Source organism: Scyliorhinus canicula, chromosome 13, assembly GCF_902713615.1.
Source record: "Scyliorhinus canicula chromosome 13, sScyCan1.1, whole genome shotgun sequence".
NCBI classification, from domain to species: Eukaryota; Metazoa; Chordata; class Chondrichthyes; order Carcharhiniformes; family Scyliorhinidae; genus Scyliorhinus; species Scyliorhinus canicula.
In genome coordinates, this window is record NC_052158.1 from 159,020,612 (window position 1) to 159,044,790 (window position 24,179).

Sequence of the window (24,179 nt, forward strand, 5' to 3'; positions counted from 1 at the left end):
TCTACAAGTTAGGTTAGTGCAATTTTCTACTACTTTATCTGTGTAAAGTAATAACTAATTGACTAATGAAATAAATAAGATTAGACATACATGGCAAGGCTGCTGGTGTGGTGTAACTGCAGCACATGGGAATTTGTGGAATGCACTGATTTCCCGGACAACCGTATCTCAGAATGTGTATGTAGTTAAGGCAAGTTTGTCTCGGAGTTGCTGAGCTGGCGACTGAGTTGTGGACATTAAGGGGTATAGAGGAGGGCGAGAGTTATCTGGGCACATTATTCAGGAGGCAGTGACTCCCATTAGTTTAGGCAGAACCTTAGAGTTGATCAGTGGTCAGAATATGACTGTCAGCCAGATCAGTAAGAGGAACCAGAATGTAATAGCTTTGTTCAACAAGTACAAGTTATTTGCTATCTGTTTGGATGAGGAGCTGAACTACAAGCTGGATGAACGGGTTAACCAGAACCATGCTAATGGTTGCCATTCAAATGGGGTAAGTGAATAGGAATATGATAGTGACAGGAGTATTGTTAGGGTGGTAGACATGTTCTCTGCAATGGGAAAGCGCGAGTCTAAATGGCCGTGTTGCCTGTACAGTGCCAGTGTCCATACGAACATGCAAGCATACGGACAATGAGCAGGGAAAGGGCATTCGGCCCCCAGTCTGCTCCACCATTTAATAAGATCTGATAGTAATGGCAAATATGCACTCCGCATATCCCTGATTACCTTTCACTCCCTTTCATACCAAGCATCTATCCATCTTTTCCTGAAGCAAATTCAAACAGTCTGCTTTCACAACCTTTTCAAGAAGAGAGTGACAAAGACGCGTCATCCTCTGACTTTCGAGGTGTCTGCTTAGTCCTGTTAAGGTACTTGCAGTAGGGGAGGGGGATACGGTGGTCGTGGTCCATGGAAGTGGCACCGATATAGGTAGGTTTAATAAAGAGATTCGCCATAGAGAGGATGATGTGCAAGGCACTAACTGAAACCGTAGAACCACAAAGGTAATTATGTGAGGCACATGTAGATTGGCATAGCGTGAATACAATTAGAGAGTGGCTATCTGGATCGAAGGCTTATGTGGCAGATGTGGCTTCTGGCTCAGGGGACACGTGCACCAGTACTGAGGAATTTGGGAGCATATCATTGGGATGGGATATCGCATGAACAGGGTTCTAGCGAGGCTCATATCTGAAGAAATAGATATGGTTTTAATCGAAATAATGTAGGCAAAGGAGCAAATTCTGGAAGATGGGGTAAAGCAAAGAGACGTGGGAGAAGATAGAATAGTACTATGGGAATGGGTAAACATCCCGTGACAGAAGGGGAAACAGAGTACAAAATCTAAGAGCAAATCAGAAGATCAGGCCAGAGGTGTCACAATAAATACAATTACACAACTAAAGCTTATGTATCTGAATTCATGGAACATTGGAAACAAAACAAATGAACTGATAGTGCAAATACAAATAAATAAGCATGGTCCGACAACCATTACAGGGGGAGCAGGATATGTATTTTGACCTGAATATTAAAGCATACGTGACATTGAGGAAGGACAGGGCGCTAGAGAAAAGGTGGAGTGATAGCTCAGTTAATGAATGGCAATATTATCACAATACAGAAGGACGACCTAAGTTCAAGAAACCAGGTTTTGGTAGAGAAGATAAATGATAAAGGCAAATAGTCATTTATGGGTGTCATGCATAGGTTCCGAATGATAACACATTAGGATTTGGTGAAGGACGAAAAAAGGAGAGATTGTCAGAAAGGTGTGGTGAATCTAAATATAGACTGGAAAAGTTAGATAGGCAAAAGTAGCCTAGATGAGGAAGTCATAGAAGGTTTTCGGGATAGTTTCTGATAACAGTGCATTCTGGTGACAATCGGACAGCAAGCTATACTTGATCTGGTATTTTGCAATAAGATATAATTACTCAATTACATCGTCACAAAGGTCGAGCGACCATAATAATGATTGAATTTTACATTCAGGTTGAGGGATAGTCGAATTGATACTAAGATTGTGTATCACATTTATTTAATTTCAGGGAAACTAGGAGTGCATGAGATCACCCGAGGAAAGAGCAGTGCTCCGAAGGCTAATGTTTGAAACAAACATGTTGGTATTTAACCTGGTGTTATAAGACTTCTTACTCAGCAGTGAAGTGTCACTGAGCAAATTGTTGCAGCTTCGGGCTGCCAAGTCCCAAGGATCCTGATGGACTTCATCCTAGTGTCTTAAATAAATGGCTATTGCAATGGTTTATGCGTTGGTTTTAATTTCCAAAACTCCCTCGAATTGACAAAAAAATCCCATTACATCGAAAATAGCGAATGTAACTCCTTTATTGAAAAAAGTGAGGGAGACGGAAAGCAGTGACTACAGGCGAGGTAGTTTAACGTTATCCAAAGGAAACTATCAGTAGCAATTATTGAAGAAATTAAAGCAGGGCACTTGAAAAACTAAAGGAAGTCAGCAATTAACAACATGGATTTGTGAAAGTGAAAACATGTAAAACCAATTTATTGGAATTCTTGAAAAATAACATGTGCCGTGAATAAAAGGGGAATCGGCGGATGTACAGTACCTAGATGTTCGTAGGGCATTTGATAGTGTGTCACATCAAGGTTTATTGCGGAAAATAAAAGCTCAAGGTGTAGGGATAACAGATATATCGCTGTTAAGGGTTTTTCTCAGATCCTCAGATATCCTTTTGCAGATCTCCATGTAATATCTTACCATTTAGTTTATGTTGCGTCTCCGCATTTTCCTTCTTTGCCCTGTGTTCTTGTGGAAAATAAACGCATCAGAAGAAAAAATACTTCAAAGGCCTTATAAAGGCATTGGAATTACTGAATTATTTTTTTCAGACACACCGCTTTGCCTCTCTATTTAAGTGAACACAATAATCTACAATAATGGTAGATTTGCTGTTGCCTGCTCTGAAAATCAAACATCCACCATTTAACTTCAAGTCAGCAAGTGAATAAAATGTGTCTCACCCTGTCATAGAATCAAAGATCTCGAGAGCACAGAAAGAGTCTACTTGATCCATCGCACTTGTGATGGATCTTGCACAGAAATTTATTTGAGTCCCACTTCTCTGCTCTTCCCACATACCGCTATTTCATTCAATTATTTATCCAATTACCTGCTGCAAGTTATTATTGAATCGCCTTCCATCGTTTTTTTCAGGAATTTTATTCAAGATCAAGTGTTTTTCTTCCCGTTCCTTATGTTTGTTTTGCCAATTACCTTCCTCAGTTTAAACTGTAAAAGCTCTTCATGTTTTAAAGTATGTTCATTAAATTTTCACTGACATTTCATTAAAATATAGAAACAAAATCCAGTTTCACTAGCCTTTTTACTTGACTAAAGTCTTTCACAGCTGGAACGAACCTGGTACATCTCTTCCGCACATTTTCGATGGTAGTGCTGTCTTTCCTAAATTGTGATGCTCAGACTTTGTCACAGCACCCCAACTTGGGTCGGCCAGTTTATTTAAAAAGCTTTAGCTGAATGTTCCTGCATTGGTACCACTGTCTCTATTTATCAGAGCAAAGACATTTTGTTTCACCTGCCTCCTCAACTTCCGCTGCTACTTTCAAAGATTTCTAGACAGCCATCCCCATCCCAATCGCCAATGGTCCAATTAACATTAATCCTTTCGCACCTCGGCAATTGATGTCCTGTTGAAGTGTGTTCCTTATTATTTCCTACATTTCTGTGTTTAATGTCGTCCATAATTTTGGAAATTATGCCTTTTACGTCAGTTTCCAGCTGATGAATATGCCTGAGGAAGACCAGTAGTCAAATCAAAGATACTTGCTAAGAAAATGAATTGGAAAATGGTTCTAAAGTACCAGATTCAGAGCAACTTTGAGTAAATAACTGATGTTCAATATACATCATAGGGCTCTTGAAGCCTTGCCTGCAAACTGGACAAAAATGGAGGATATACATGCGCGTTACAATATAGTGATGAGGAACCGATAGAATTCAATGGAATAGAGAATCTTCTTTACTGGTAGAACATGGAAAAATGCTGTAGGTGTGGTTGTTGGACCAAGGAAGGGAATAAACAGAGATAATTTAGTTGGGTGTCAAACATTGAAATCAGGACTTGTTAATATGGATTCTTTGTCCAATGCACATCCTATCCGTGGGAAGGAAATGCAGAGTAAAACTGGTCACATTCGAGAAAAGGAAAAACAGTTTATACAGGAAAAGACTGCAACAACATGAAGGAAGACAAAAATAACTTGCAAAATGGGTGTGTAATTGTCATATGAACTTCAAAACACATGAGGCCACGGATGCTGATCGGAACGATTAGGGTCGCGCATGATTTTGCATATCCTGAAGATGCAAGGTAGGTGCAGAACTGATTCAGAAAGGCCGAGTTTTGTTCTTTCGCTTACTTGATGGAGCAATTTAAGATTATTAAAGTATTTAATAGAGTAGAGAAAGGTTCCAACTTGTGAGGCAATCCAAAACTAATTGTCAGAAAATTAAGCTCGTCACTTATGAATCCAATAGGAAATTCAGGTAAAATCTTTTTACCCAAAGAACGGGATTAGGGTTGGGGTGAATAGGACAATAGGGAAACTAGATGCATATGTGAGGGGGCAGGGTTACAAAATGCACTAATAGGGTGCAGGAATTCTAGGACATCTCTGCGTTGGGTATGCATGGTCTTAAAAACTAGCAAAAAGAAACTATAATTGACTGTTTTTCTTTAATTTCATTGTTCCACGTATCCTTATACTGAACTATTTTATTCCTGCTTCTGATGCAGCTTATCTAAAAATAGAAGAAACTTAATGGGAAATTGTGGTTTCCGCCTTCACTGCCCAAATGGTAAAAGGTGAACGTCACCAGAAGTCTATTGTGAGATTTAGTTTGAATGAAAATAGGCTGCGCTATACGAACCAAAAGATAAATGACTTAGAGCGAACCCCAGAGGCAAAGATAGAGGGTAGAGAAAACAATATTTACTTGATGTCAAGGCAAACATGTTTTCTTTGTTTAGCGAGAACGAGCATCAAAACTTTTTACCAGCCGAAAGGTGTCGGAGCGTGGGAAGGCAGAGATCTTGAACGTTTAACCCGGTTTGCGTTGGTAAAGCAATCGGTAATTCAAATAAAAGTGAGGTAATGTTTGGGGAAATTCGGTTTCCATGGACGTTGCTGTGTAAAAAAACGCATAAAATAAAATTCGCCGAGCACAGAAATGCAATATGTATCATGTGTTGCATTCACTTACACGGCGGTACCTTGGGAACCAACTTATCGAAGTTACGTGGAGGTCGAGTTTCAAACGAAGAAGGTAGTGATAGGTTGTTGTGCATTGATTCTACTGTTGATGCATTAGCACGTGTCCTACGTATACTGACCAACGTGGAATCGCTTTCACCAATAAAAAAAATGAAATGAAAATCGCTTATTGTCACAAGTAGACTTCAATGAAGTTACTGTGAAAAGCCCCCAGTCGCCACATTCCGGCGCCTGTTCGGGGAGGCTGGTACGGGAATTGAACAGTGCTGCTGGCCTGCTTGGTCTGCTTTAAACGCCATATATTTAGCCCAGTGTGCTAAACCAGCCCCTTGTGTGCTAAACCAGCCCCTTGTGTGCTAAACCAGCCCCATAATAATGTCAATCCCAATTATTTTCGAATTTCAGTGTAAATTCGGGTTAATTAACTCCGATACGCTGAATCCCAATAAAGGGGAGTCTCAAGGGGGTTTAATTAATGTTTGCATGTCGCTTAAACGCTTACATATACCAGTTGGCAGAATGACTTGTTTTGCGATATATTTTGGTGTGCTGAGATGTAATGACACAATTGATTGCGAAAATACTATAATCTAATTTTTAATAAGGATAACACGATTATGTTTTTTAGAAGGGTGACGAGAAGGGTGATGAAGATCGTTAATGAAACATATAGTGGATTTCTCCCTCATAAAATGAGAAGGAAATGACGGCATCTGTAGAGGGCACTGCACATTCGTGCAACATAAAAGTCGTTTGCTCCAAATGCACGCGGTTTCTGTATTGTAGTCTGTGTAAATCTGAAGCATTATAATTACTAAACCTGAAAAAGTCTGATTGCCGGCATAACTGGTGGAAGTGCTAAGCCTGTCTCGACGTAGGCATTGCACCAGATAGAAATAGAAAGTTTGAAAACAAATTTAAAACAGAGGACCTTTTAGGAAATATCGTATGTAACATAGTTGAGGTCAAATGGATACAACACTTAACCGAAATGTGTAGAAACAAGACAGCGTCGTTTTATAGAAAGTGATTGTAAAGGTGCAGAACAAATAATGCGATTAAAAAATCTCAAGAAACTGAAGTAGTTGACCGTAAATTTCACTTCCGTAAAGGATTATATCTGACGTGGTTTTAAGGGATAGAATAGCCAAATATTTGGAGGAAATAATGAGGAGTTACGAAGACGAGTCATATTAAACTCTATTTTTCTCTCCATAGATGTGTTTTCCTGGGCTTTCTGTTTTTATTTATAACGAGGCGAGGCATTGATTTCAATAGAAATAAATATTGGGAAATTTTCATGTTGACATTGTCAAATAAAGTAACAATCGATCATCTACAACAGCACAGAGGCATTGCGCAATTTTCACTTTTACCGTAATTGAGCGGATCACCCATCCACGAAAGAACCAGACTTTCATGTCCAAGCGAATTGTGATCGAGAGAAAATCGATACAGTTTGGTGATGCCTCACAACACTACTGGCAGGTGGTAAAGTGGAATTTTGCTTCGGAAGCTTTTTTACTCGCTAATAATTTTATTGAAGTTACTTCGATTACAGAAAGTTGCATGCCATTTTGGACTGGAACAGGGGTAGGATATTTTCTTTTTTCAAATAAATATTCCAACAAAACAGCACTCCATAAATGTAACCTGCAGCAACAACTTAAATAGCAACAATTTTCGTCGATTAGTGACTATGTTTTCGTATTTAAATCATTCAATTTGCATCTACTTAGCCATCAGCCGTTTCTTGGAGTTCTCTTCGGGTCTTAACAAAATAATGAAACACTTTGGAGCAAAGATGCAGATCAGCAACCCAAAGCTCGATGCCAAGATTGCGAATATTTCCACAGCCACCGTGTATTTTCCGGGAGTGCTTATGTAGGCTGGGATGAAAGTTACCCAAACTGCAAAAAAGATGAGCATGCTGAATGTTATAAACTTAGCTTCATTGAACTTGTCGGGTAAGGCCCGGGCCAAGAAGGCTAAAAGAAAACATATACCCGCTAAGAACCCGATGTAACCGAACACACAGCAGAAAGCAACTGTGGAACCCACGTCACACTCAAGGATAATCTTTGCACTTTGATACTTGGTGTTTTTAGATGGGAGTGGGGGAGATGTCACCAACCAGATCGCACATATTATAATTTGAATCAATGTGCAGAGAAAGACGATTGATCTTTGTTGTTTGGGTCCAAACCATTTCATCACATTACTGGCCGGGAGCGTTGCTTTAAATGCCATCAGGACGACCAGAGTTTTACTAAGAACACAGGAAATGCACAGAACAAAGCTCACCCCAAACACAGTGTGGCGCACCATACATGACCATGGCGTTGGCTGTCCAATGAATGCAATGGAGCACAGAAAGCAGAGTATTAATGAGATTAACAGAAGGAAACTTAGTTCCGAATTGTTGGCCCTTACAATGGGAGTGTTTAGGGAATACAAGAAAACAGCTGCAACAACTCCTGTGATACAAGTTCCAAACAGTGAAACCGCCGTGAGCGTTATTCCCATGGTGTCGTAAAATGAGAGAAATTCAACATATTTTGGAATGCATTGATCTCTTCGTTCATTAGACCAATCTTGTAATGGACAGATTAGGCACTCCAGCGAATCTGCAGAAGAATTAAAGAATATCGGTAGTTGTATGTTTTAGTGCAGCATCGGGAGTTCAACATTTTCATCGTTACAAATTAATTAACACATGTAGCAGACCAGTTAGTTCAATCCATTTATGTGAAAATGCCTCTTGATTTTAGATGTTGCATACATCATGGTAACGGTTTTCGTCACTACACGCTATCTAGTCAAGATGCTGCCTAATTTCTAATTGAAAAGTAACTTCCTTGGATCAATCGGAAATTTGGCTCTTTCTAACTGGATTCTTCTTCCTCTTATTTTACCTTCACCATTTCGTTTGCCAGAATTTGCCAGATCTTGGTCTCAACTCCTGCATTCTACTATTAGATCAGATCATAAGCACTTAATTCCTAGGGCGAAGATATATATTCATATCCTATATTTTGCTCAATGAAAGTCCAAATTAAACAGCTTCTATAACGAGTAGACGATCGCCATCGCCAATCGAACCGTGGGCATCAAATTGGAGACCCATTCCCAGATTTCTTCCTTGACTCGGCGGAACAAACGCCATATGCCCAGATCAATGGTGCGAATAGTTTATGTTGTAACTCCGGAGTTTCCATTCCACTTTCGCTGAAGTTCTATAGACACGGGTAATGTCCACGTGGAAAGTTATCCGTCTACAATAAGTTTAATTGTTTTTGTCCCTGAATTGCTGCATATTTGGATTTTGTTTTGTTCTTGATGTTCGCTGGCCAGCTATTTATTGCCTATCCCTAAATTCCCTTGAGAAGGTGTTGGCGAACAGCCATCTTGAAACCCTACAGTCAATGTCTGGTTTGTGAACCCACACTTCGTTTCTGTAGCAGTTTTGATATGACGGATTGGTAGCTGCAATTTCAGAGGACGGTGAATGTCAACCACAGTGCAATGGGTCTGGAATATCAATTCCGGTTAAATACAGCAGATATCATCCTTTTAAGTGCATTAGTGAACCAGGCGTGTTTTTGCCACCCTCAGGCAGTTGGATAAACATCACTGCTGTGACGATTTTTAAATTTCACATTTATTAATTTAATTGAAGTAAAATTCACCAATTGTTGTGGTGATATCTGAACCTATGTCTCAGGAGCCTTAGGCCATGCCTCTACATTACTAATAGATTTTCATTGCATCAAGACTACTGTCCTTGAACTACAGCAGACAGTGTGCTGTAGACGTCGTCAGAAAGGGAAACCCAAGATTTTGACAGTGACACTGGAGATCTACCGATATGGTTCCAGTTAGAATGGTTAGTCTTTTGGGGAAATGCGCATGTGGTGATATTTCACAAGGTGAATCTCATGCCATTTTTCTTGTAAGTGGTAGTGATCGCACTTTTGGAAATTGCTAAAGAAGGAAGCTTGATGATTTGCTGCAATGCATAAGTTGGTGGGCAGGGCCCTGATCAAGCAGGCAAGCAGGCTGTGTGGCCCTGGATGGTATAACTGTTCTTCAGAGTTTTTAGAGCTGCACTCATACAGGCAAGTGTAGAGTATTCTATCACCCTCCTGATATTGTCTTGTGGGAATGGAAAGCTGTTAGGGTCGTCAGAGGGTGAGCTGTTAACCACATAATTTTATTCCCCTCATGTGCTCTCATAGGATTGAGAAAATATTTAGAGATTAAGATAGAAAGTAATATGTGATAAATAAATATTAGTAACATTTCTATGTTTGACGTCTACGTTTTTGTTGCATAATGAACAGATTTGAAAGTCCAAAGTAGTAAATCAATCTTTGAAAGCTACAGAGGTTGTTCAAAGGTAATTATAACTTAGACCTTAAAAGCAGAGTTGCACCACACTCAACAAAGCAAGTTACTGCGGTTGGTGGAGTCTGACACAAAAACAGAAAATACTGGACAATCTCAGTGGAGAGAGATTTAAACACGAAGATAAGTGACTTTGACATTTACATCTCTGAGGCATTCTGCAATGCACCTTGTGGAGAAACACTAAATCACTGGCACTAGCTTGTGGCTTCTTGCCATTAACTGAACAATCATAGAATCATCATACATCATGGAATTTACAGTGCAGAAGGAGGCCATTCGGCCCGTCGAGTCTGCATCGGCCCATGGAAGGGACACCCTACCCAAGCCCACACATCCACCCCATAAACCAATACCCCACCCAACCTTTTTGGACTCTAAGGGTAATTTAGCAAGTCCAATCAATCTAATCTGCACATTTTTGAACTGTGGGAGGAAATCTGAGCACCCGGAGGAAACCCACGCAGACACGAGGAGAACGTGCAGACACCGCACAGACAGCGACATACGCTGGGAATCGAACCAAGGAACCTGGAGCTGTGAAGTAACTGTGCTAACCACTATGGTACCTTGCTGCTATCACAAGATAGGACACAACTAATTGCCAACCTTTACACAGCGTATGAACTCCAACTATGAGAGTTTTTATACTAATTGATTTCAAACAGCAGCGATGAATGTTTAACCTCAATTTTCTTACAGCCCCTTCTGGGGCTAATTCACTGTCAGATTTCAATACGTGCATTGAGGTATATTTCCTTCCCAAGCAAAACACTTCACCGCTGTCGGCATGATGTGTCTTCTGTCAAATTAAACACGGCGCGCCATGTCCTCTAATTTTCCTGTTACCACCTCCAGGTTTTGCAAGATTTCATAGTGTGTCGGAATGTAAGTAATGGCTATAAACTAAATAAAATTGTGTTTCTAGAACTGCGTCAGCAAAGATGAATATCGGAAACACGCCTGCCTTGATATTGCTTATCTAACCAGAGCAATGTTTACTGAACATTTCTCTGTATTCGGCATCTCTGTAAAATTCTACCCAATCATGCGCCGATTTACATTGGACCGCCGCCTTCTAATATCAAAATTTGTTGCAATCATTTTTTTGTAAATCTGGGTAGTCGCATGATATAACATTCCCCATTGCTCACCGGTTGCTGCTTTGTCAGAGAGGTCGACAAAATTGGTGAAACTGTGTTTCCTAAATGCTTAGTTGAGTGAAGTTTACGTTTTGTTTGCAGACAGCTCATCCAGAAGTTTGTTTTTGATCATCGCTCCAAATGCTTACACGGATTAAGCAAGATCAATCGCGTTGCAATTGGCATACTGTGGTCGCATGAAGTGGATGGTATATCAAACGAACTGTCACTTTCCTCTGGTCTGTTTCACCATGATTACCAATATCACCAAATGGTTCAATGGTGGCCTGCGTGATTTATGTCATGTGAGAGTACCTTTAAGAAATGGATGTTTAAGTAATGTAACTTTACGAAATGGAGCGGCTCATATTACTGAAGTGATGTCAGAGTGTGGGTGGAGCTGGGTTTTTAGCTCAGCCATTTTGCAGGCTTTTAGTTTCTGTTTTGAGAAAAAAGAGCTTGGGTGTCTCTGTGTTTGCAGTGAGCTGGATATGCGGTGATCTCTGCCAGGAAAGACTATCTCTGAATCATTTGGGTGATTTAAAGTTATAATAGTAATGTCTTTAACCTGATGTATTTCTGTTTAAAGGTGTTACGTGTTTGAAGTGTTGAAGGAACATTTTGAGGTATTATTTAGTGTTGTATTATTTTCGGGGTTATCTTTGAAGTAAGGGGTGGTAAATGATCCAACGTTTATTTAAAACGGTTAAGTTGAATTCATGGAATAAACATTGTTTTGTGTTTCAAAACCCACGTGTTCATAATTGTAATACCACACCTGGAGACCAAGCTGCGTGCTTCAAAAGCAATAATACATTAAAGGGAGAGGTTGGTTGAACTCCATGATACATTTTGGGGTTCTGATAACGCCGCTCCTATAACAGTTATGTTAGCTTGATTTATATTTTAGTAATGTACTGTGGCTATGCTGGTGTCCAGCACCGCTTTCATATTTGACATGATCGCCCGAATGTTCACGCCAAACTCTAAATTATTTTCAAAAAACATAAAGTATCCCCAGAGGTTCGTAGGTTTTCAAACATTTAAGCATTTCCTCCTGCCAATGACATTACTTCAGCCTAGCTATCGGCAGAGAGAGTAAATTGAACTTACTTGGCCCTATGAATTAGGGTGGCACGGTAGCATTGTGATTAGCACAATTGCTTCACAGCTCCAGGATCCCAGGTTCGATTCCCGGCTTGGTTCACTGTCTGTGTGGAGTCTGCACGTTCTCCCATATGTGCGTGAGTTTCCTCAGGGTGCTCCGGTTTCCTCCCACAGTCCAAAGATGTGAAGGTTAGATGGACTGGCCATGCTAAATTTCCCTTAGCGTCCAAAATTGCCCTTCGTTTTTGGTGGGGTTATTGTGTTATGGGGATGGGGTGGAGGTGTGGACCTTGGGTAGGGTGCTCTATCCAAGAGCAGGTGGAGGCTCGATGTGGAAAATGGCCTCCTTCTGCACTGTAAATTCTATGATTGTTAATTCTTTGATAAAATAATTATTCTGTAATTTGACTATTCTATGTTGTACCTCCATTCCGTTTCTTCATACTTCTCACATTTTCTCTGAACCTGCCCCTACTAATTGTTACACAATGACTCGGGAATCATACATATTTGCTCCACATTTTAAATGGGTATCAGTTCTATTTCTTGTTATTAGGGGCTGGTTTAGCACACTGGGCTAAATCGCTGGCTTTTATAACAAACGAAGGCAGGCCAGCAGCACGGTTCAATTCCCGTACCAGCCTCTCCGAACAGGCGCCAGAATGTGGCGATTAGGGGCTTTTCACAGTAACTTCATTGAAGCCTGCTCGTGACAATAAGCGAGTTGCATTTCATTTTCATTTCCTATTATTTTGGCGATATAGAAGAACCATATATTGCATACCATACCTGTTTGATTACTAATCGTTCCTTCAGCACATGGCACACAGTCAAAGCAGCAAATAGGTTGGCCCTTTTGAGCCGCTTTTCTTGTCCCTGCGAAGCAGCTTTTGCTGCAAACTGACACTGGTGCCTGCGGAAAGAGCAAATCTACCAGTAAACAACGACAAAAAGGTTCGATTTTCGTCAACAACACACTTGGTTAAGCACTAACTTCTGTGAAAGGAAACCTCACCCAAGCTGCATTATAGACTCGTGCGGTCATATATCAGAGTGTTTTACACTTAAATGTCTTCCAAACTACCCCGATCACACCAAGTCGTCACCAACATTTGATCAGGAAAGCCAAACTATCTCTTCAAGATAACAAGGAATGGCCAATAAATCCCAGCCTTCTCAGTGATACCCACGTTGGAGATTGTTTATTTGATTTTGTTAAATAAAGACTATTTGTTCAAAATAAGTTTGGTATAAATATCTGATGCTAAACCCAAAAGGCACATAGATATTAAAAAGTCCTTACTATGTTGTTTCCTTGATGCCAAATGATTCGATTTTTATCCATCTGGAGTTCCTTTCCAGGCGGCAATGCTGCATCATAATAACCAACTTCAACAAACTGAACAGTCCCATCTGCGCCCTGCTGCCAGTTTATCAGATCATAAGAAGCGACTGGATCACCATTCTTATCAAAGCTTACTTCTTCACCGAAATGATTGATAAATTTCACCTCCTTTATATAGTGCAACAGCTTTAAGAAATGATGGAATTGCCTTAATAAAAAGTGCAAATATCTCACAAATGAGCAGCAGAAGGCCATTCAACCCATAGAACATGATTTACCATTCAATTGCACAGATAAGAATCTCAACATCATTGCAACATTACTTCCAGGTAAGATTTCTGATTTAATAGACATCTACTGAAACGACATTTCTGACGGAATGGTTTCTTTGCAACTTCCTGGTGTATTTTTACTTTTAGATCTTTCATCTATCTCAGACATAGACGATATATAATTACTTAATTCAATTACTAACCTACCTGCCAAGGTACAATATTTGACTTTCCACCACAGGTTTTGTTGGCAAACGGGCCTTTTCCATTTTCACATAATTGTAGATTATGAAGGGCATGGGCCACAGCGTATACAGCTTTGTAAACATTATAGGAACCGCGTAACTCCGACACATCGGCGTATGTAGTCTCAGTTGCCTCCAAATTCTCGGAACCTGTGCACGGTTCGAAAGAAGCTGATGATAGAGTTCCTACCAGTGTTTGATTTGAGATTTTTACACTGCAGCCAAAAACTTCCCGCCAGAGTTCTTCGACAAACGGGTTGTGTGGTTCTGTGGAAGGATGAAGTTTGACCAAAAACTCTCTCAGTCCTGGAATTTCTACTCTCCTGATTCCAAATCCAATTGTCCCAGACAATATTTTCAGAGTGTCTGCAGTCCATAGTTGGACTGATGTGATCCAGGCTTCACTAGCTATCAGCTGGATGCCAGTAACGTTATGCAGGATGAATTCTTTCACCAAAGCAGCCGTGAACCTTTCTGCACAAAATATTATGATCACCTTAGCAGATGACGTTTTAATTCTCTCCACAACTTGAGGCAATCTCTCTGAAAGACCAACAGGTGAGATGAACTCAATAAACGCAACACATGTTTCAAATTTGGCAATCTCTTCAATAAATGCCATCATTCCAAATCGGCCATAATCATTGTCTTGTGCGACGACTCCAACCCAAGTCCATTTAAAATGCTGGACAAGCCTGACTAATGCTTTGATTTGAACGGCATCGCTGGGAATGGTTCTGAAAAATGTTGGAAACTCGTGCTTGTCACTTAGGCAGGTGCAGGAAGAAAAGTAACTGATCTGTAAAAGGAATATGTAATTTAGAAGACTCAAAAGTGCCAGAGTTAATAATGCCAGTGTATTAGTTACCATCGTGTTTTTTGTTGGTTAATTCATCGACAATGTATGCTTCTGTACCGTAAAGCTACAATAGCTGCTTGAGCAAATTTTATTAAATGTGTGTTGACGCATTTGTGATAAAATTTCTCTCACACACTGCTGCTATTATTGATCTCTAGGTTTAAAATATTTGCAAAATTTGAATAAATGTAACTTGATAATTGCGACAGTAAAAGCAGTAATTATAAAATAACTAATGTGACGGAACATTCGAACAAAATGGGTCCTAATACTTTGAGGTATATAAACCATGGCTCAATATTAATGGGCATTATTTGTTCCACTTATATTAAGTAACCGCTTCATTTGAACATTATGTCGGGCGATTGGAATAATTTCAAATAAAATATGCTCACATAATGACATCTGGATATTTAGGGATTTTTACTGGCCTTTATTTATTTTTATAAGCACAGGTACCTTCCAAGTGCCTTCAAAATGTACAATATTTCTTGTGTTATGGATGTATCTTCGAAATTTACAATGGAATTGAGCTCGGATTTTGAAGTTTGACGTCAAACAGGCAGCTAAATTTTAACTTTGCCTTCATCCAATTCGATAACTATTTTGACACAACATCCCAATTTGTTTTGCACCCGGACCAGGTCCCGAATTGCGTTACTCTCCTGAGTGAGACCCCCAAATTCCGTTACTATCTGATTTGGGACCTGTAACCTGTGTTGTAAAGTAGACGAAATTTGAAGGCCCAGTTACATATTAAGAGAATGAAGCCAGAAGATTCCACTGTTTTGAACAAACAAAAAGACATTTACTATATAAGCATCGACAAAGCAAACAGACAATACTATCGATCTTATAATCTAACATATTGAATCAATACGAGGTAAACACGAAAATACAGGCAGATTGGGATGGAACACATCGGAAACTACACATTAATTGGCAGTTATAAACCAGTCAATTTCCCTGAAATTCGCAGCAACATCACCCTGCCCACATATCCCTTATCCCCAAGACCTCAGAAATCACGATGAGTTACATAATTCATTATTCCTATCTTCCTGCTGAGGTATGGATGGAGGGAGGCAGAAGACGGGAAATTATAGGCTGGTTGGCCTGACTTCTGTCATTGGTAAGAATTTAGAGTCTGTTATTAAAGATGAGATTGCAAAGTACTTGGAAGTGCATGGCAAAATAGAACGGAGTCAGCATGGCTTTGTCAAAGGGCGGTCGTGTCTGACAATTCTGTCAGAGTTCTTTGAGCAGGTAACAAGGAAGTTAGACAAAGGAGAACCAGTGGCCGTGATATATTTAGATTTACAGAAGGCATTTGACAAAGTGCCACATTGAAGATTATTAAATAACTTTAAAGCCCATGGTGTTAAGGGTAAGATCCTGGCATGGATAGATGATTGGCTGACTGGCAGAACACAGAGAGAGAGGATAACGTGGTCTATTTCAGGATGGCAGCCAGTGACTTGTGGTGTGCCCCGGTGGTCTGTGCGGGGACCACAGCTTTTCACAATATGCATTAATGACCTGGGAGAAGGAACTGAAAGCACTGTTGCAAGTTTGCAGATGATACAAAGATCTGTAGAAGGCAGGTAGTATTGTGGAAACAAGGGAGCTGCTGAAAGATTTGGACCAGTTAGGAGAGTGTCAATTAAGTTGCAAATGAAATACAATGTGGAAAATTGTGAGGTTATGCACTTTGGAAAGAGGAATTTAGGCATTGACTATTTTCTAAATGGGAAATGCTTAGGACGCCTGAAGCATTCTTCACGATTCTCTTAAGGTTAATGTGCAGGTTCAGTCGGCAGTTAAGAAGGCAAATGCAATGTTAGCATTCATGTCAAGAGGGCTAGAATACAAGACAAGGGATGTACTTCTGAGGCTGTATAAGGCTCTGGTCAGATACCATTTGGTGTATTGTGAGCAGTTTTGGGCCCTGTATCTAAGGAAGGATGTGCTGGCCTTGGAAAGTGTCCAGAGCAGCATCACAAGAATGATCCCTGGAACGAAGAACTTGTCGTATGAGGAACGATGGAGAACTCTGAGTCTGTACTCGTTGAAGCTTAGAAGGATGATGGGGGATCTTTTCAAAAAATCCAGGATACTGCGAAGCCTGGACAGAGTGGACGTGGAGAGCATGCTTTCACTTGGAGGAGAAACTAGAAGCAGATGACACCATCTCAGACTAAAGGGACCATCCTTTAAAACAGAGAGGAGGAGGAATTCCTTTGGTCAGAAGGTAGTGAATCTGTGGACCTCTGCCGCAGAAGGCTCTGGTCTTGAATGTCACTGAGTGTCTTTCAGACAGAGGTAGATAGGTTCTTGATGAATGACGGGATCAGGGTTATGGTGAGAAGGCGGGAGAATGGGAATGACAAAATATCAGCCATGATTGAATGGCGGAGCAGACTCGATGGGCCGAGTGGCATAATTCTGCTCCTCTGTCTTTTGGTCGTATTGTATTTCATCTCCTCTGTTTTTAAGATCTAGCCTCTGATTTGCCTTGAAGGTCATTTCAACTCTGAATTGCTCAACTGCTTGCATTCCTGTTGCTCAATGTCCTCTCCCGAAATAAAAATGCCATTACATTCATCATTATTTAGTAACCAGCATGATTCTAGCTCTCTAGCTATTCTGAGCAGATCGTCACTGGACACGGGATTTGCGTTCCCCCAATTTCCAGCTTCACTGAGATGAGACTGCCCCTGGGTCTCTCTGAACCCTCCCAACGAACTAATCATCCCTTGCCTCTCTCAGCCCCAAATTCCCCAGCTTCACCAAACAATTACTGATCTACATCCGCTCTCAATCGCAACTGGAAGGTGTTAACCACAGCACTTCAGCCTCAAAGAGCTGGCAACCATCTGGCGTCTCCATATCCAGACTGAAACTGTATCCTTTTTGAATATTAATACGTGGGATGTGGACAATGCGGGCTAGGAAACACTTTTGCCCATCCTTAATTGCCCTTCAAAAACATTCTGCTGAGCTGCGTTCTTGAACTGCTGCAGACTGTGTTAGAACATAGAACAGTACAGCACAGCACAGGCCCTTCGGCCCTCGATGTTGTGCCGAGCAATGATCACCCTACTCAAACCCACTTATCCACCCTATACCCGTAATTCAACAACCCCCCCCCCCCTCCCCCCTACCTTACTTTTAAGGGCACTACGGGCAATTTAGCATAGCCAATCCACCTAACACGCACATCTTTGGACTGTGGGAGGAAACCAGAGCACCCGGAGGAAACCCACGCACACACGGGGAGGACATGCAGACTCCGCACAGACAGTGACCCAGCCGGGAATCGAACCTGGGACCCTGGAGCTGTGAAGCATTTATGCTAACCACCATGCTACCATGCTGCCCCTAGGCACATTTAGAGTGATGTCTTGTCAAATCTTATAATATAGCTGCCCCTGTTCTGAGGCGGGGTCTGTAGTAAGAGACACGGTACCATAACCCTTGCAGTCCCCAATCATTTGAAGATGATAACATAAAGTTCAATTTAAGAAAGAGGAGATTTAGGTGTGCCAAATTACACAAGACAGAATGCTGTTTCAAATAGATTTTATCTGTGCACATTGAAATAACTTACGGAAGGTATAACAGATAAACGACAATGTTATAGGTATGTTATCTTGCATTACACAAAGGAATGGTGTCAGCCAACTGGTAAATACTTAATGCAAAACCTATATTTTGAAAAGATAGTACAAATTCAAGGAAACATTGATAAATCCACAATTCATTGGTGGTAGGACAGATCATGAAATCCTTGCTGAACAATATAATGTAGAAATGCAGAAACTCAAATTGTCATAAAAACAATTGTTAGAAAGGCTTTCAATAGCGTTAACTATGCTTGACGAGTTTTATTAAATTCTTCAACTGATATGGTGGGAAATCAGAATGTATTCGTTTAAAATATTTGTAATTTCAATACTTTTTCGACGACTTACTGCAGAATAAACTCATGGTTAAAGTCGGAGTATGTAGAGTCGGGGATTAGAAGCAGGGTGAATAACATGGTGTCTAGAGAACATAAAAGAAAGTGTAAGAGCAGTTTCTTAGGCTGAGAAAATGCGGAATTGGCATTCAACGGGATCAGTTTTGGAACTATTTTTGATCGCTACTTACATTCACCATTTGGACTCGGAATTCGGAAGCAAAATTTGCGGATGACATCAAGTACGAGCATATATTAACAAATTTACAGAATGGACGAGCAATTGTCAAATGCATTTCAACATAGATAATTATGAAATTATGCTTTTTAGTGGAAGTCACATCATGCTTTGATGATAACAGTCTAAATAGGATAGGAACCTAGGCATACAGATACGCAAGCCAGCCAAAAGTAGCAGCTTAATAAGACCCGAAATGGGGAAACCAATAACTAGGACTCCATTACATATAATCGACATGCAAAAAAGGAAACTATAATCATATTTGGATCGAATCTTCGTTAGATCAAACTTAGAATACAATGTAGTCTCTGATCTCCATGTAATAGAAAGATATTGGGAAAAGTATGAAATAAATTCATCCAGATGAAACGGGAACTGAAAATTTATAACCATCAGGAAATACTGAACAGGCTGGGTATCTTGGTTCTTGAACACAGAAGTGCTACCTGCGGTGTGGGGGCGCGGGTGGGGTGCGGTTGCGGTGACCAAGTTGATGGTTTTTAGATCATTCATTGCCTTGAAAGAGAAGACTAGGAGAAAACGTTTCCATTAATGAAAAGACCAAATTGAGAGTCAACATCTACTATACATCTGCTGGAGTGCTCAGGATAAACTTATTTTTTACAAATTGCATTCAGAATGTGGAACGGGAACATTTGAGGGAGTATCACACATGCAATTAAGTGGAACATGGAGACACAAGGAGAGTGAAAGAAAGAAATGGAAAAAAAATCCCCGATGGGATCAGATGAACATATAGTGAACTTCAGTTTCGCCTAACTGTTTCCATGTTGTAGATTCGATAGAAGTCATAGAATCATAAAATCCCTACAGTGCAGAAGACCATTCAGCTACACCGACAATCCGAAAGAGCCCCCTAATGAGGCTGAATATCCAACCCGATCCCCTTAACCCTACCTAATCTTTCAATATTTAGGGGCAATTTAGCGTGGCCAATCCACCTAATCTGCACATCCATGGACTGTGGAAGAAATTGGAGCACGCGGAGGAAACCCACGTAGACACCGGGAGAACGTGCAAACTCCACGCAGTCACCCGAGGCCAGAATTGAATCCGGTCGCTGGCGCTGTGAGACGGCAGTACTAACCACAGTGCCATCGTGCCACCCTTTACTCGAGAAGCACCCATTCTACTTCAATATCCACTAACTATGAAAAATTCCATATGGTACAATTGAATTTGGTCGCCATGCTTATTGATGTGGCAAATACTTTGGTAAATAATAAATTGTTTGAATTTTCCTGCGCAATCGCATCCGGCGTGTGAAATTCAACTGAAGTCGGAGGCGGAGGTACTAGCTTCCGCTGTGATGTTATGCCCGATCTTCTGTTTCATTGACTGCAGTGAATAAATCGATGGGGTGGGCAGTTAAATGTGCGTCCAATTTGCTAGAACAGTTTTGTGCTGCTGCCCAGAAAGAATTACACACCAACCAAACCCAAAAAAGCTTTAGCAGTGAGAAGCAAGAATGCTGTTGAGATTTAATGTATACACCCAGCAGAATAATTCTTACTGCTTCAGAAAATGAGTTATTATCTTACCATGCCAACGCTGAAAGGGGCCAGCATCCTTGAAACTACGACAGATTGTGATGATCCTCCATCTCCAATAATGACGGGTACGGATGGAAACCCAGCGCATGCGTAATTGGAAACGGGTTGGTCCTCCTCGTTAAGTAATTTGAGGGCTCCTTTAAGTCCCTCAGAGGGTGTTCCACAACTGTCAAGGATCTTGTAACCTAGGGTTATGTTCGGAAGCAACTCGGCATTCCTGTTTATTTCTTCTATGGAGAAGACCATCGTTTGGGCTAAGCGCAGCCCTCTTTGGCTGAAACTGGCACATGTGCAAAGGATTAATGAAATGAAATGAAAATCGCTTATTGTCACAAGTAGGTTTCAAATAAAGTTACTGTGAAAAGCCCCTAGTCGCCACATTCCGGCGCCTGTTCGTGGAGGCTGGTACGGGAATTGAACCGTGCTGCTGGCCTGCCTTGGTTTGCTTTCAAAGCCAGCGATTTAGCCCTGTGTTAACGAACGTTACTGGTTATGAACTTTTCAACTACCCTCGCAAAGCGCCTGACAATTTTCCAGGTCTGTGCTGCTTCATCAGTGGTTTCTTTGACAGATAACTGGCCTAGATGCGCAAAATTATAATATTCACATCATGATGCTAACTCGATAACTGAAACTGTCCAGGACAATTACACAAATATGAAGGAAAAAGGATTACAGATAAAATTTGGTTCCTCAAGTCTGGCCCACTCTGACACCTTACGTTAAAGTCGCTGTGGTCAGCCACCATCTCTCCCTCCAGAGATCGATCACTACAACAAAGTATCCACCAACGGATAATATAATATATTATTTGCAGATCTTGTCGTCCATGGACCTTTCAGTTAATTATTCCATTTAAACTTGCAGTGTGTGCTTTTTTGTACAATTGTAACGAATGATGACTTTACAACCCAGCTGCCTAAGGCTGTCCTGGCGATTTAGTGCCCCATTGCTATATTTAATCTCTGTATTCCTTCATAGCTTTCTGTTTCAAGAACATATCAAGAAGAGTTTTGCTTTTCATGAACCTGGTCCATGTCACTCAGTAACCATGAAGAGAGCTCAATATCGTTCACCAAACGAATCAAAGTATATTGACACAGTCCCTTGATGGTTATATAACTTCAGCAAACATGTTCAAGCGGGGCATAAATTAGAAAATTGTTGTCAATAATTTCATTATTAATTCATTTGTGGAGAGGGTCAAATTCGCCCTGAGGGGGTCGGTACAAGGGTTCTTTAGGAGGTGGCAGCCTTTCCTTGACTTTCTGGCTCAACGATAAGGAACTAGGTAAGCAGCAGCAGCAGCCTGGGGAGAGAGGGGAAAGGGGGGGGGTCTCAGGAGGGTATTGTTTAAGTTAATTTGCTTATTGTTAATTTATTTTGATGTTTATTGGGTTTGGGGGGGGGGGGGTTGGTACATGCGTTGTTACGGGTGCCGGTGGGTGTTTATTATTGCTATTATTATTATTGTTCTGTTGCTATATATTTTTCAAAAATTCCAATAAAAATTATTTTTATTTTTTTTAATTTTAAAAAAGGATAACTCTCCCAAAAAAGGTGAATCCTCATTCACTGTGCTGGCGACTACTGGGTGAAACTAGAATGTATTTGATCAGTGTTAAACAGGCCTTGCAGCCGTTTAACGTCTCTGTCACTGGAATTACATCTGAACAATAAGGCAGCGAGATATATAACTGCCTGCACACTAACTCAAGAGGTCCATCGCACTCTCCAGACCTCGGGTGCGATTTTCTATTTTATCGAGCTTTAAGCAGTCTGCTGATTTTTACATAGTTTTACATAGAATCTACAGTGCAGAAGGAGGCCATTCGGCCCATCGAGTCTGCACCGGCTCTTAGAACATAGAACATAGAACAGTACAGCACAGAACAGGCCCTTCGGCCCTCGATGTTGTGCCGAGCCATGATCACCGTACTCAAACCCACGTATCCACCCTATAACCAACAACGCTCCCCCTTAACATTACTTTTTTAGGACACTACGGGCAATTTAGCATGGCCAATCCACCTAACCAGCACATCTTTGGACTGTGGGAGGAAACCGGAGCACCCGGAGGAGACCCACGCACACAAGGGGAGGACGTGCAGACTCTGCACAGACAGTGACCCAGCCGGGAATCGAACCTGGGACCCTGGAGCTGTGAAGCATTTATGCTATCCACAATGCTACCGTGCTGCCCTAATTTGATAGCGCCGGTTGCTCTCCCGCTCGATTTTACATTCTGAACATTTCATATTTGAAACATTGGTGAGAATATCTCGATGGACGCTGGATAAGTTCTGGTAGCGCACATCGAACAAGAAATCCCTAGCCTTTACAGCCTGGTTCACTCAAACATTTCTTTACGTGTTGAAGTACTCAAATTACATTGGTACGCATTTCACACAGTTGACTGCCATTTAATCATAACCCGCACTGTTTACAGACCAGAGACTGAAAATCTATAACTATCACTCACTGCAGGCAGCGTACTGGCGACGGTTGGCTTCGAAACGAGTTATAATTCGGAGCTGTTCTTAGGTGTAAGGAGAATAAACCGCCCAGAACAATGTCTCCATCTTTATATGCTCCGGGGCTGAACTTCTCCCGAAGTTTACACAAATGGTCGACTGTAGAAAGCAAAGTTTCGATTGAAGTCAGTAAGAAAAGAACCCAAAACGGATGGAGGTACATCATGATCATGGAAATGCGCTCCGCATTCATGAATGATCGATGGTTTTCAGTGAAAGGCTTTATATTCTCAACGAGGAAAGTAGGTGGTGCCAGAATAATTAACGTAACCTATCCCCCTCTGAATACTACAAGAGATTGAAGTTTCCTTCTTAACTATATTCTTTAATCACTCACGTCACCAGTGTGGCACTCAGGGAACAACTTTTCCACAGCTCGAGGCGATCTCTTATGATATAGACATCATTAATTTTCATTCGTGAAACTGTATATTTATAGGGTCCATGGCAATGTGTAATTCTATCAACCGTGAATTCTTCATCTGTATGTAACAGAGAAACAGCATTTCCAATTTATTCTCAATGATGGTCTCTTGTGATTGGAAACATAAACATCGCCAGCGGCATATTATCCAATCTGGCATTCAAATGTATTTAAGTGACATTGACCTTTAATGGTCACTGCGCCACCTGTTCCTGTTTCACTGTGAAATTATGGATAACCTTAGATTTTAAGCGCGAAATAACTTTTTTTCATTATTAGGCGGGATTTTTATTTCCTAACTTGTTGTGTTTGTTTACCCCTGTCCCCTCCCCGTTCCAACAATGGATTCGAAGAGTTCTTGGAAGTCTTCGTCACTAAAATTGAGAACATCTATTCAGTTGCTTCTGCAGCTCAGCTCCCTCACCCAAGCTCAGCAAAATCCTTCCCCTAAAACGTCCCTCAGCGGTCGTCCTAAATACTTTGGATACACAGTAAAAAAAAACTGGGAAATCCTCATCACACTCGAGAATAAACATGTGGCAGTTTTAGCTGGGAGCGCACGAGAACATAGAATCCCTACAGTGCAGAAGGAGGCCATTCGGCCCATCGAGTCTGCACCGATCCTCTAAATCCGCACCCTTCCTATCCCACTCCACCCCAGTAACACAGTAACCCCGCCTAACCTTTTGAACTCTAAGGGGCAAGTTAGCATGACCAATCCATCAATTTGGACTGTAGGAGGAAACTGGAGCACCTGAAGGAAACCCATGCACATAGAACGCAAA

At 41.0% G+C, this 24,179-nt stretch overlaps 1 protein-coding gene across 1 annotated transcript; it reads right to left on the reverse strand.

Moving 5' to 3' along the window:
- Window positions 1-7,014: 7,014 nt before the first annotated feature.
- LOC119975966 (extracellular calcium-sensing receptor-like) lies at window positions 7,015-23,052 on the reverse strand. Its single transcript, XM_038815962.1, has 6 exons — window positions 22,919-23,052; window positions 20,425-20,716; window positions 13,764-14,600; window positions 13,243-13,470; window positions 12,729-12,852; window positions 7,015-7,910 (listed from the first exon to the last, which is right to left on the reverse strand). The coding sequence occupies exons 2-6, from the start codon at window positions 20,680-20,682 to the stop codon at window positions 7,015-7,017; spliced, it is 2,343 nt and encodes a 780-aa protein (XP_038671890.1). The 5' UTR covers window positions 20,683-20,716; window positions 22,919-23,052.
- Between the last annotated feature and the right edge of the window lie 1,127 nt (window positions 23,053-24,179).